The following is a 13,980-nucleotide window of genomic DNA, read 5'->3' on the forward strand; positions in this document are numbered from 1 at the left end:
TTTTATAAACAAGCATTTCATTAAATCAGGACAGTGTAGTGTATGTGTGTGTGTGTGTGTATGCATATTAGATATAAAACACATTGTTTGGTTATTTGTCTTTTGGTTAAAGCACAAAGAGAGAGGGGAGCAGAGAGACACTTAACATATACACTGGTCTACAGTTTTGTAGAAATTATCTGCCTCGGAGATTAAATGTGCTAAATGTTATGTATTTTAATCACATTAATTGGAAAACAAATGACAAAAGTGCTTGTATGCTGATGTTTTGAAGGTACCATAAGGTGTTATTCCACATATACATTGGTTTATGTACATTTATACAACAGATTTATAAACGTTCCACTGATGAAACCTGTAAAGTGAATGTATTGTAATCTACAGACAGTGTTTGGAAGTAGATCTGGTAGCTCTGAGACTAATATTCCTCTGGAGTTAAACCCATTCTCATGTATATGTATATGTTGAGGAGCTGCTGTATCAAAAATGGAGGATTACAGTAGTATAAGACATAAAGTCATAATACAGTCCATTCCTCTTTTACTGTGGCTCAGCATTTAAATAACTTTTTTCAGATTTGATGGTTTAGTCACAGAGTTTCTCAAACCCCAAAAATGTCACACTTTTCTTTCACAAATGTGGGAATGATGGTCCGAAATTGTGTTAAAATGTAGAAAACAGTGAAATTTCTCTTGCCTGGCCAGCCAGTACTCTGGGTGCTCAGCACCCTTAAACCTCTGATCCTAGAATCACCTCCGAGTGAATGTGACTTTTTTGTTACCTGGGTAACATTATCTTCATCTGTGCTGTTGTAACGGGCCACATCAGGAGACACCTGGAATCTGGACTCAACAAACTGAGGCTGGGTGTCCGGGGCGCTGAAGCTGCTGGGGTAGTAGTTTGGAGCTCCACCAAGAGGACAGATGGGTCAAACACAGCTGAGACATGGGGGGAATGAAGTCACCACTGGACTTTACAGCAGTGGTCCTCAGATGGTCTGGCTTCGGGACCCACTACCACCCCTCAGTGACAAGCTGCGACCCAAACTGACAAAAGTTAAACTTCTCAAATGTATTTAATGAAAAGATGGTGTGTTTTGAACCTGAGATAAAACAGAATATCACAGTATGAAAACACAGAAGACAGTTCAACAATAAACCAAACTGACCAGCAGGGGGCGATGCTAAAGAGGGAAATATTCACTTATCCACTATATTAGGTACATTTGAACCAAAACTAAAAAGTGCATTCAGCCACTTATTCAAGCAATAAACAAACTGAGGTTTTTGTCCTCAGTGTAGGTAAAACCATATCTGATGCAGTTGTTGTCATACCTGAGTTTTGCCATGATATGAACAGATACTTTTGGGTCTTCCTTTATGCCAGGGATGTCAAACTCACATTAGTTCAGGGGCCACATACTAGAGCCCGGCTGATATGGGATTTTTGGGGCCGATGCCAATATTGGGGGCTAAAAAAATGATGATGTCCAATATATCGGCCGATATCCGATATTGGCCGATAACCGAAATAATGACCGATATATGACATAAGAACTTTGATCTACACAGGATATAATAATCTTATAGTAAACAAATGTGGACAGGTGGATCAACAGTTGCATAAATCTTTGTTTATCTCAAAAAGATAATTTACACAACTTTCAAATGCTGTATAATAGTCTTACATTAGACTAGTATGTGACCTGTGGGGAACCACAGGTTGTAGATGTGGTAGTTTTTATGCTAGGGAGAGCAGACTTTCGAAAAAGATGTGAATCTATATTTTATAAGTAGTGACATAACATGTTATGATATGTTTGTGTTATACTATGTTTTTGTTTGTTAAAAAATAATATGTGAGCATTGAGACCCAATGTATCAAATATGATACAAATTGAAAGTCATACATGGAAATTAGTATTTGAATTTTTGTTTTTTTGGTTGTTCAGAAGGACCAATAAAGGCTCCAGTTTTAAAGAACTGAAATTTTATGTCAATGATTTAATGGTTCAGGCTGTACAGGGTTAACAGTGAAAAAATAATTGCTATCTTTGAGAGTGAGTTACATGTCATACATATTTCATAACATACCATTGTCTATGTTTGTAAACATGTGCTTCCACTTCGTTTGGAGATAGCTTGAAAGGCTGAGGAGCAGCAGACAGGACTAGAAAGTATTTTAACCATCAAGTTAAATAGACAAATACATGGAGAGAGAGAGAGAGAGAGAGAGAGAGAGAGAGAGAGAGAGAGAGAGAGAGAGAGAGAGAGAGATTTTATCACAGTTATATCTAATAAATGAAACTTAAATACAGTGATATTAATATATTATTACGTTATTATATAATTATAAGTTATTATAAGTTATTATTATAACGTAATAACCAACCGATAACGTAATAAGTTATTACATTATTGTCCAAAAGTGATTATGTTATTGGCTCAGGACTTTTATTACGTTATTGGCCAGTTATTACATTATTGGCCTATTACATTTAAAAATAGCAAATTTATTATGTTATGGGTCGCTATTACATTATTGGCTTCTACACGCCCCTATAAGACTTGTGCTATATTTTTTCCCACTTAAAAATAGCTTTTAATCATTTGGTTTGTTTTATCTCTGTCTATTTTGATTTTTGCTTCAGTACTGGCTCATGTGAGTAACAGTTGGAAAAACCATGACTATAATGTAGTAAAAGTGAATGAAATATGGTTTTAATTCAGCCAAAAAAATAACACTTCAAAATAATGACACAAAATACATTTTATTACTGTAGTTTGACATAATATGCTTTTATGTCTTTGCAAAAGCTACAATTAATGTTATAGTACTTGTTATAGTTTTAGAAAAAAAAAAAACAAAACAGGAAGCGAGCCTTGGTGCCTAAACCTGTTTTTGTAATATCTATACTAAGATTATAATTCATTTGTTTCAGTATTTTCAATTTCAATAGTTGAAGATAATAATGAAGATCTTTCTTTGTTCTCTACTGCTGAAGATATAATTTCTCTTTTGAAATATGATTTTATATTTTAAGTATTTTATGAGTGATATAAAATGAACAAGGATGAACAACTGTAGAACTGTTTTCTGTGGTTTTTCATAGTTATTGTTTTGATGATTTTCAGTACTCAGCTTTCGAGAGGAGGTGAGATTTTCTAGTTTAGTAACAAGTTAAAACACAGAGATTGGGAAACAAAAGTGAGTTCTATTTATAACTGACAAATGATGTAAGCCTGCAGGGAGCATTCTTGTGTGACTGTCCAGAAGCCGTTTTCTGTCAGCATGGTGCAGCCTGTATCCTGGACTGATCTGTCCGGCTGCCCTTCTGCCCATTTGGTAAAAACCAAAGGTTGGTTTTTCAGATCGACTGCAAAATTCCCTTGTGCTTTTCTGTTGTTGATGCTGATCCAGGCCGTTTTGTCACCTTCACCAAACACCTGAGTCAGTGCGTTATTCTCCTCCTCATTTTGGGGCAAAGCCAGCTGTAATCCTTGCTGGGAGCAGAAGTCAACAGCTTTGGAGAAAGAGCCTCTCTCCTTGAAGGACACGAAGTATTTCTGACCAGCTCTCCTGATGAACTCATACTTTATAACTACAACAGACAAATAGATAGAAGAAGCTGTGTTAAAGTATCAAATTACATGGACTTTTCCCTTTCATACTTAACAGGAAAAGACACTCTCTTCAATCCAGAAATGCTTTTTATCAAACAGGTCCAAACATACCAAACACACAAACAAAATCCAATAAAGGATGTGGATGGAAATAAAATACATTTAAATACAATTACATACAAAATGCAATTTCTACAACTCTACCGTTCAGAGATGTTACCATCCAACTTTTGCAGAATACTTACGTCGCTGTAAGTTCTCCAAGATTTTCTTTAGATCCTCAAATTCACGGCTAACAGAACCATGGGGATCTGGATTGAAAAGAAGAGATTCTTGTTTCATTCTTTACAAGGATATGTTTTAACTTTAACACTTTGGTTTATCATCCCCCCTTTACCCTTCATAGCGATGCACAACTTAGAAGTACTGACTTTATTTACATTTTACTTTAAACAAAATGTTGAAATGCTGCAATTGTTTTCCTGAAATGATCAGTTGATTTACACTATTTGGACAAAAATATTCAGACATGTTGAATTCAGGTGTTGCTTTTCTAAACAGTGGTCTGGCTTTACTTAATTTCTCTCAATATTGATTTCTACATTTTTTTTTCCATGACAATGGATATTTTAAATGTTCTTCCTCTAAATTTCAAAAATATTTTTCCTGCTCTGACTGTAAATAACAATTTTCTACCACAACTAACCATCTACTTTCTTCACATCTCACTTAAGAAGAAAAATCTACTGTTAAACTTTAAAGAAATATTGACGTTTATATCTCAAATCAGCATGAACAGGACATCAGTTAATCAGTCATCATCAGTTTAATGGGAGATTTTTCCTCCTAAAGTGAGATGTTTAGAGGTAAAACATAAAATCATGGTCATGGTTAAAAAAAACAAAACAAAACAAAACAAAAAAAAAAGAATGTTGAGAGAAATAAAGTAAAAACCATCTCTGAGGCATTTTGGAAGCAAAGCTAACAATTTAACAAAACTAGTTTATGTTATTTTAATAATAATAATAATAATAATAATAATAATAATAATAATAATAATAATAATAATAGAATTTCAAATATGTATAAGCCTATGAATATAATCAAGTATTTACTTTTTAGGAGAATAGAATCAAATCGAATTGAATCGAATCGAATGTTAAGGGACTGGAACACAGTTCTATAAATTTGTGCTTAAATGGATGTTCAATCAAAAGTTCTGAATCAGTAACAGTTAAACAGCACCTCGTCCACACATTACAATAGGTCCAGGATATCCAGGCGGTCCTTTAGGTCCCCAAGGTCCAGGGAAACCAGGTGGTCCACTTGGTCCTGGGTCTCCTGATGAGCAAATAAATAAATAAATATGGAAATGTAACATGATTTTACTTGATAATTAAAAGTGGTGCCACGTCATCAAGAGGCTGAGATTGGCCGGTCGGGGTTAAGAGGGGGGGCACCTTCAGGTCACAAATCGGTGTGTTTGACTGCACTAACGCACTGAACAGCAGCCAGGGGTACTCAGCCTTCTTGGAGTCCCTGGGTGGGGGTCTGGAAGGTGTCCTGACTTGGGACTTCAGTGTTCTTCTGGGGGACTTGAACGCTCCTGTGGGCAATGACAGTGTGACCTGGAGGAGTGTGACTGGGGGGAACAGCCTGCCTTAATCCGACTGGTGTTCTGTTGTTGGACTTCTGTGCACGTCACAGTTTGTCCATACAGACAAACATAAGGATGTCCACAAGTGTCCATGACACCAGGACACCTGAGGGCATAGGTCCATGATGGACTTTGTATGTGTTTCATCAGACCTGCAGCCGTATGTTCTGGACACTTGGGTGACATCTCTGCTTTTTGTAGATGATGTGGTCTTCTTGTGTTCATTAAGTAGTGACCTCCACCTTACACTGGGGTGGTTCACAGCCAGGATGAGGATCAACACCTCTAAGTCCGAGGCCATGGTTCTGAGATGGAAAAGGATGGAGTGCCCTCTGAGGATGAGTTGCTGCCTCAACTGGAGGAGTTTAAGAAATGAAGCTACTGACTGTATGTTTGGGTCAAAGAATTTGTTGCAGACTTCTCTCTCCTCGGCCACCTCCTCTAGCTCCTCTGGGGGACACCAAGGCGTTCCCAGACCAGCCACAAAGTAGAATCTGTCCATTTGTTATCTGCCCTGGAGTCTTCCCCTCATTGGACTTGTGTGAAACACGTCTCCAGTGAAGTGTCCAGGAGGCATCTTGACCAGATGTCAAAACCACCTCAAATGGCTCCTCTCAGAGTGGAGGACCATCATCTGGTCCAGATGGACAAACTCCTCACCCTATCTCTGAGGGAGAGTCCATCCACCCTGTGGAGGAAACCCATTTCCACCGCTTGTATCTGTGATTTTGTTCCTTCGGTCTCTGCCACAGCTTGTGACCACATGTGAGGGTAGAAACGTATCATGACTGGTAAATGAAGACCTTCGCTTTTCGTCTCAGCTCCTTCTTCACCACAACAGACTGGTACAAATCACTGCCGACATCACACCAATCCACCTGTTCATCTGATGATCCATCGTTCCCACTTTCATGAGTAACTGACATACTTAATGTGGACATACACACATGTGAGTACTGTGATGAAATGGACCTGATCTTGGTGTTTAAGTCTTTTCTACACCAGAGTTAAGTTCTTTTAAACAGTTCACTACTTTTATTTATATTCACATCAGTAAAAATTCAGTGGTATGGTCATGCTACTGCCCAACAATGCTTTGTGGTCAATTTATTTGTTTGTTATTACTAGATTAGGCAGTGATTTTATACAAATGAAGCCCCACAGAGCTTTTTGTTTATTACCTCCACCAGGAGGTATTGTGATCACTTTGCTTTGTGTGCGTGCGTCTTTGTTTGTTTGTTTGTTAGCAAGATAACTCAAAAAGTTATGGACGGATTTTCATGAAATTGTCAGGAAATGTTGACACTGGCACAAGGATGAAATGATTAAATTTTGGTGGTGATCGGGGGTGGGAGGGCCACGGGGGCCCACTGATCTGCTTTGGCAGAGGTCTGCATTCTCCGAGTGCTTTTCTAGGTTAGATACGTGTTTGATTATTATTTTGTCATTACAGTATTCTGTATTATTGTCAATTTCTTTATTGAGAACCTCTGACTGAGATGAAAATATACAGATAACAGTCATGGTAAAATACAAATCAAATATGTCACAGCTCTGTGGAAGACATTTTTCATATTGGAAACAGACAAAGGGCTGAAAATTTGACAACTACAGTGTCCAGACTGAAATCTGTACACCACATATGCCACAGTGAATCAAGTTGGATTAATGAAATATTGTGTGTGTGTGTGTGTGTGTGTGTGTGTGTGTGTGTGTGTGTGTGCGGTTTTATTTTTGACCAGGCAGTGTACATAAATTACATGATGTAGAGTAATCCCAAACAGATGATTTATAACTATTGATCATATCTCATAAACATTTTGAACTCTTTTTTTAAATGAGGTTTTCCCAAACTGCTCTTGTATTATTTGTGGTGAAGTTGGTAAAATGTACCTTTTGGACCAGGAAGACCAGGTAAACCATAACTCCCAGGACGTGCAGGAATCCCAGGAAATCCAGGATCCCCTTTGTCACCTTTAGGACCAGGAGGACCTGGAATCTGACCAAAACTAACAGGAACCATCAGGCAGAGAAGGCAGAAGAGGAGACAAGTCCTCATCTTCTAAATATAAAAAGAAAATCAACGTGACAGTCACTGTTACATTAAATATGTTTTTCATCATGATTTTATGCAAAGTGTAAAAAAATAAACCAAAGTAGTGGACCCTGAAAGATCTAGAACTGCTTTTGTAGTGACTTCCAAAGGAATTTCTCACTATCTTTAATTTTTTGTGAGGTTAAAATGTACCACCATTTACTATAATACTATCCTCTACCTAATTTTTCAAGGAATTTTGTTATATTTGATTTACTAATCACATAGATGTTCATAAAACCTCAGTTTAGGTTTTTTAAAACAGAGAAAACTGAAGAAAAATTGACTTGTTCAGCAAAATCTATCAGTAAGTGAAAATAAAAACAAGTGTCTACAGCCACTGTTATTTGTCTAATTTCATGGGTTTTACTGGTGAATTATTGTTTGCAGTCGATAGTGTTTCTACGTTCACTACAGAGACTCTGGACATCCAAATAAAACACATCTGATGATACTGAAAAGCTGAGAAACTGTATTTTACCCGAAGTACTTAAATGTATTGATAATATGGGTGGTTTTAGATTAATAGATGTGTTTGAGCACCAACAGTTGTTTAGACCTTTGAGGGTTAATTTCATACATATTCATTCATGATATCATTTATTATTTTAATTATTTCTTTTGCATTTTGTATTATGTTACAGCTATGTATAAATCTAACAGAATGCTCTTTTCAATAATAAAGTTTCCTTATTTGTGATGCTATTCAAGTGCTAAATAATGATTAAAAGAAGTAATAACTCACATTTTAGATGAGGAGTAATCTGCTCGCTGTGCTTCTTCTTTGCTTTTTCCAAACAAAACTGGCAAAAGGGTTGAAAAGATCCAGCCAGAAAAAGAAAAAAAAAATCAAAAGCAGCTTTCTCTACCCTTTTACAGGAAGTGAAGACAAAAAAAGGCTCATCATCTGTTCTGAGAAGATATGGAAGACAGGGCTGATGTTTCCCATCAGGTGAAGCTGGTGAAGTGTCTTATTTCCACATTTGGAAGACGTACAGTTGGTCACATCATAGTATCCACACAAAAACACATGTACTGTAGGAAACCACTGTATTCTCCTCTATAGTCCTCAGTGGTCTTCTACTTTTCTTATTTTAGTGTCAGAATGTTTTTCATTTTCCCTGAAAACATCTGGCATCCACTTGACATATTGAAAAGAGCAAAGCAGAAAAAAACAGTTTTAGTTTTGCATAAATGAACCACTGTTGTACTTTTTGTAGTTTTTAACCCCCTAGACCTGAAGGAAGTATTGTCATCAGCATGTCTGTCCGTCTGTCTGTGACACATCTTATAAACACTGTAACTCTGAAACATTAACACTTTTACCTTACATACATCATGTACAGAGTTTGGACATTTTGAAATTTGAAAATTGTTGCAGATCAACTTCTCAATTTAGTTGAAGGTAATAAAATATTTGACAAATTTCAATCTGGTTTCCATCACAAACATAGCACTGAGACTGCACTACTTAAAGTAACAGACGACATCCTGATGCACGCAGACAATGGCGAACATTCCATTGTCATACTACTTGACCTAACAGCAGCCTTCGACACCACTGATCATGCCATCCTCTTAGACAGACTCCATAACTGGGTTGGTATCACTGGTACTGCACTGAACTGGTTCCATTCATACTTAACAAACAGACACTTCAACATTCATATCAACAACCACGTATCCTCCTCCGCTCCCCTCCTGTGTGGAGTGTCTCAAGGCTCAGTACTCGGCCCTGTCCTGTTCTCCCTATACATGCTACTCCTTGGTCAACTACTCAGCCAGTTCCATGACATATCCTATCACTGTTATGCCGATGACATCCAAATCTACTTCTCTGCAAAAATCAACAACCTTAATCAACTATCCTCCCTCCATGATTGTTTAGCTGCCATTAACTCTTTCCCTGCCATTGACGAGATATTCCATCAATTACTTCCCAACGCTTCCCCACCAATGACGAGATTTTCCGTCAGTCCGTGTTTTCACTGTTATGCTGTAGTTGGAGATGTTGCGGATCGTGTGAATTACTTTCCTTTTTTTTTTTTTTTTTTTTTTTTTATTTCTTGTATGTTATCTTATGTTATCTTTTTCTTGTATGTTATGTAATGTCTTTTTTCCTGTAATGTTTTCAGTCAGTGAAGACGAATTTCCCCACGGGGACCAATAAATTAAATCTAATCTAATCTAAAAACAAACAATTAAGCAGCTTTTTCGGAAAAATGTAGGACCGGGTTTAACGTTTTTGCACTGGAGTCTCCGTATCCCATAGCAACGCATCCAGCGGCAGTCACTGAATGAGGAAATGCAGACTGTGCAGGAACCGCGCACAGTTTCAAAAGCCTTAAAGATGATTATGGAGACAGAGTCTGACAATTCAATATATGATGGAGCTACAGAAGAACCATTTAGAGACAGGAACGGAGAAATAGAAGGTGAGGGAGACGGACACGGAACACGGGAAACACGGAGCGGCTCAGGTCCGACACGGAGGTGCGGGGTGGGTGGGGGGGGTGGGGGGGCACGGAGCGACACAGAGAAAATGACAGACAGGAGGAAGAGAAAAGAGACATTTCTAGTGGACATTCAAGGAGAGGACAGACACAGACATGGGACAAGACAAAGGACAGCTAATGTTCATCTGTTAGAGTGAGTTCAGTTCAGACTGAGGACACAGAACAGATTCAGCTGTATAATGTCAGCAGGGACACAGGTAAGACACTGTTTGATTTGGCTTTAGTAGGAAATAAATAAATACATATTTTCATACAGAGATAAATAACTAGATGTCCAAATAATTATTTACAGATCAAACACAGCAGGTGGTCCAAACAAGAGGACCTGGTGCAGCCAAGGAAAGGCCAGAAATCTACAGTATTTAGTGAATTTGTTTCTTTTTTCCTTGAAAATGAGGAATATTGAAGTGTTTATATCAAAAAGCTAAACTAATATGTGGAAGACTTATAACTGATGTACGTAAATGTGTAAAGTTTAGAAGGAACCTGGTGCTTTAGAAGATGTTTAGTCTAAAGTTTGGTGTGGATTCCCCTGACATTTTGTGGAATGATGGGATATCTTAGAGCTGTTTGTTACTATTACTGCTGTTATTATTATTTTATTTTGTGATTTGGAATACAGTGTTACTGTTGGTAAATGAGAAAGAGTCAAAAATGTAAATAGGAAATCAGTTTTATCTTGAAAATCAATATCTTTGAAAAAAATGCAGTTTTCTCAGCTGTTTGCTCAAAATTCAGTTTTTTCCTGAAAATGACCAATATTCAAATGTCTATATCTCATGAACGAATGAATATAGAATAAAATCGTTTTTTTGTGTTTAAAAGTTGAAGTTCTGTTCTTTCTTTTGATGTATTCAGTGTTCACATACTCCTAACAACATTTTCAGTGAGCCTCCAAAGGTTAGTGAAAATGACCAAAACGGCTGGCGCTGGCTACCAACTCACTGGAAAATGCTCTGGCGGGGAAAGAGTTAAAGACTGGATGTCCCACAGTTTCCTTCACCTAAACCCGAGTACAACAGAAATTCTCATAATCGGACCAGACACCTTCTCCACTTCAGTTGAACAGTTTACTGCTTCCCTCCACTCAAACATCACACCCACTGTTAAAAACCTTGGTATCATCTTTGACCAACATCTGTCTTTCAAACACCATGTCACTAAGCTCGTCCAGTCCTGTTTCCTCCAACTCAGAAATATTGCCAAAATCAGACACATCCTCTCCTCTTCTGACCTCGAGCTCCTCATCCACACCTTCATTTTCTCCCGTCTAGACTACTGCAACTCACTCTTCACCTGCCTCAGCCAGTCCTCCCTTCATCGTCTACAGTTAGTTCAAAATTCAGCCGCCAGGTTGTTAACACACACCAGTCGTCGGTCCCACATCACTCCAGTACTCGCATCCCTACACTGGCTTCCAATAAAATTCCGCATTCACCTCAAAATACTCCTAAGTACTTTTAAAGCCCTACACAACCTCGCCCCCAGTTACATTTCTGACCTCCTAGTTTCCTACTCACCCTCACGACCACTCCGTTCATCAAACATTAACCTCCTATCCATCCCCCACTCCAACATCTCAATAAAAGGTGACTGTGCTTTTGCAATTCTGGCCCCAACCTTCTGGAATAGTCTACCCCATTACATCAGATCATCAGATTCTATAGACACCTTCAAGCGACTCTTAAAAACTCACTTTTATAAACAAGCATTTCATTAAATCAGGACAGTGTAGTGTATGTGTGTGTGTGTGTGTATGCATATTAGATATAAAACACATTGTTTGGTTATTTGTCTTTTGGTTAAAGCACAAAGAGAGAGGGGAGCAGAGAGACACTTAACATATACACTGGTCTACAGTTTTGTAGAAATTATCTGCCTCGGAGATTAAATGTGCTAAATGTTATGTATTTTAATCACATTAATTGGAAAACAAATGACAAAAGTGCTTGTATGCTGATGTTTTGAAGGTACCATAAGGTGTTATTCCACATATACATTGGTTTATGTACATTTATACAACAGATTTATAAACGTTCCACTGATGAAACCTGTAAAGTGAATGTATTGTAATCTACAGACAGTGTTTGGAAGTAGATCTGGTAGCTCTGAGACTAATATTCCTCTGGAGTTAAACCCATTCTCATGTATATGTATATGTTGAGGAGCTGCTGTATCAAAAATGGAGGATTACAGTAGTATAAGACATAAAGTCATAATACAGTCCATTCCTCTTTTACTGTGGCTCAGCATTTAAATAACTTTTTTCAGATTTGATGGTTTAGTCACAGAGTTTCTCAAACCCCAAAAATGTCACACTTTTCTTTCACAAATGTGGGAATGATGGTCCGAAATTGTGTTAAAATGTAGAAAACAGTGAAATTTCTCTTGCCTGGCCAGCCAGTACTCTGGGTGCTCAGCACCCTTAAACCTCTGATCCTAGAATCACCTCCGAGTGAATGTGACTTTTTTGTTACCTGGGTAACATTATCTTCATCTGCGCTGTTGTAACGGGCCACATCAGGAGACACCTGGAACCTGGACTCAACAAACTGAGGCTGGGTGTCCGGGGCGCTGAAGCTGCTGGGGCAGTAGTTTGGAGCTCCACCAAGAGGACAAATGGGTCAAACACAGCTGAGACATGGGGGGAATGAAGTCACCACTGGACTTTACAGCAGTGGTCCTCAGATGGTCTGGCTTCGGGACCCACTACCACCCCTCAGTGACAAGCTGCGACCCAAACTGACAAAAGTTAAACTTCTCAAATGTATTTAATGAAAAGATGGTGTGTTTTGAACCTGAGATAAAACAGAATATCACAGTATGAAAACACAGAAGACAGTTCAACAATAAACCAAACTGACCAGCAGGGGGCGATGCTAAAGAGGGAAATATTCACTTATCCACTATATTAGGTACATTTGAACCAAAACTAAAAAGTGCATTCAGCCACTTATTCAAGCAATAAACAAACTGAGGTTTTTGTCCTCAGTGTAGGTAAAACCATATCTGATGCAGTTGTTGTCATACCTGAGTTTTGCCATGATATGAACAGATACTTTTGGGTCTTCCTTTATGCCAGGGATGTCAAACTCACATTAGTTCAGGGGCCACATACTAGAGCCCGGCTGATATGGGATTTTTGGGGCCGATGCCAATATTGGGGGCTAAAAAAATGATGATGTCCAATATATCGGCCGATATCCGATATTGGCCGATAACCGAAATAATGACCGATATATGACATAAGAACTTTGATCTACACAGGATATAATAATCTTATAGTAAACAAATGTGGACAGGTGGATCAACAGTTGCATAAATCTTTGTTTATCTCACAAAGATAATTTATACAACTTTCAAATGCTGTATAATAGTCTTACATTAGACTAGTATGTGACCTGTGGGGAACCACAGGTTGTAGATGTGGTAGTTTTTATGCTAGGGAGAGCAGACTTTCGAAAAAGATGTGAATCTATATTTTATAAGTAGTGACATAACATGTTATGATATGTTTGTGTTATACTATGTTTTTGTTTGTTAAAAAATAATATGTGAGCATTGAGACCCAATGTATCAAATATGATACAAATTGAAAGTCATACATGGAAATTAGTATTTGAATTTTTGTTTTTTTGGTTGTTCAGAAGGACCAATAAAGGCTCCAGTTTTAAAGAACTGAAATTTTATGTCAATGATTTAATGGTTCAGGCTGTACAGGGTTAACAGTGAAAAAATAATTGCTATCTTTGAGAGTGAGTTACATGTCATACATATTTCATAACATACCATTGTCTATGTTTGTAAACATGTGCTTCCACTTCGTTTGGAGATAGCTTGAAAGGCTGAGGAGCAGCAGACAGGACTAGAAAGTATTTTAACCATCAAGTTAAATAGACAAATACATGGAGAGAGAGAGAGAGAGAGAGAGAGAGAGAGAGAGAGAGAGAGAGAGAGAGAGAGAGAGAGAGAGAGAGATATTTTATCACAGTTATATCTAATAAATGAAACTTAAATACAGTGATATTAATATATTATTACGTTATTATATAATTATAAGTTATTATAAGTTATTATTATAACGTAATA

General features: G+C 37.7%; 1 protein-coding gene across 2 annotated transcripts; it reads right to left on the minus strand.

Annotated features, from left to right (window-relative positions):
• Window positions 1-2,456: 2,456 nt before the first annotated feature.
• On the minus strand, window positions 2,457-8,257 carry LOC115421226 (pulmonary surfactant-associated protein D-like). Of its 2 annotated transcripts, none has more exons than XM_030137009.1 (5): window positions 8,121-8,257; window positions 7,174-7,342; window positions 4,869-4,964; window positions 3,869-3,934; window positions 2,457-3,601 (listed from the first exon to the last, which is right to left on the minus strand). In XM_030137009.1, the coding sequence occupies exons 2-5, from the start codon at window positions 7,337-7,339 to the stop codon at window positions 3,219-3,221; spliced, it is 711 nt and encodes a 236-aa protein (XP_029992869.1). In that variant the 5' UTR covers window positions 7,340-7,342; window positions 8,121-8,257; the 3' UTR covers window positions 2,457-3,218. The 2 variants fall into 2 exon arrangements, with proteins under 2 accessions (XP_029992869.1, XP_029992870.1); XM_030137010.1 differs by having other exon boundaries at window positions 7,174-7,339; window positions 8,121-8,169.
• Between the last annotated feature and the right edge of the window lie 5,723 nt (window positions 8,258-13,980).

This window comes from Sphaeramia orbicularis, chromosome 6 (genome assembly GCF_902148855.1).
Source record: "Sphaeramia orbicularis chromosome 6, fSphaOr1.1, whole genome shotgun sequence".
In the NCBI taxonomy this organism is placed as follows: Eukaryota; Metazoa; Chordata; class Actinopteri; order Kurtiformes; family Apogonidae; genus Sphaeramia; species Sphaeramia orbicularis.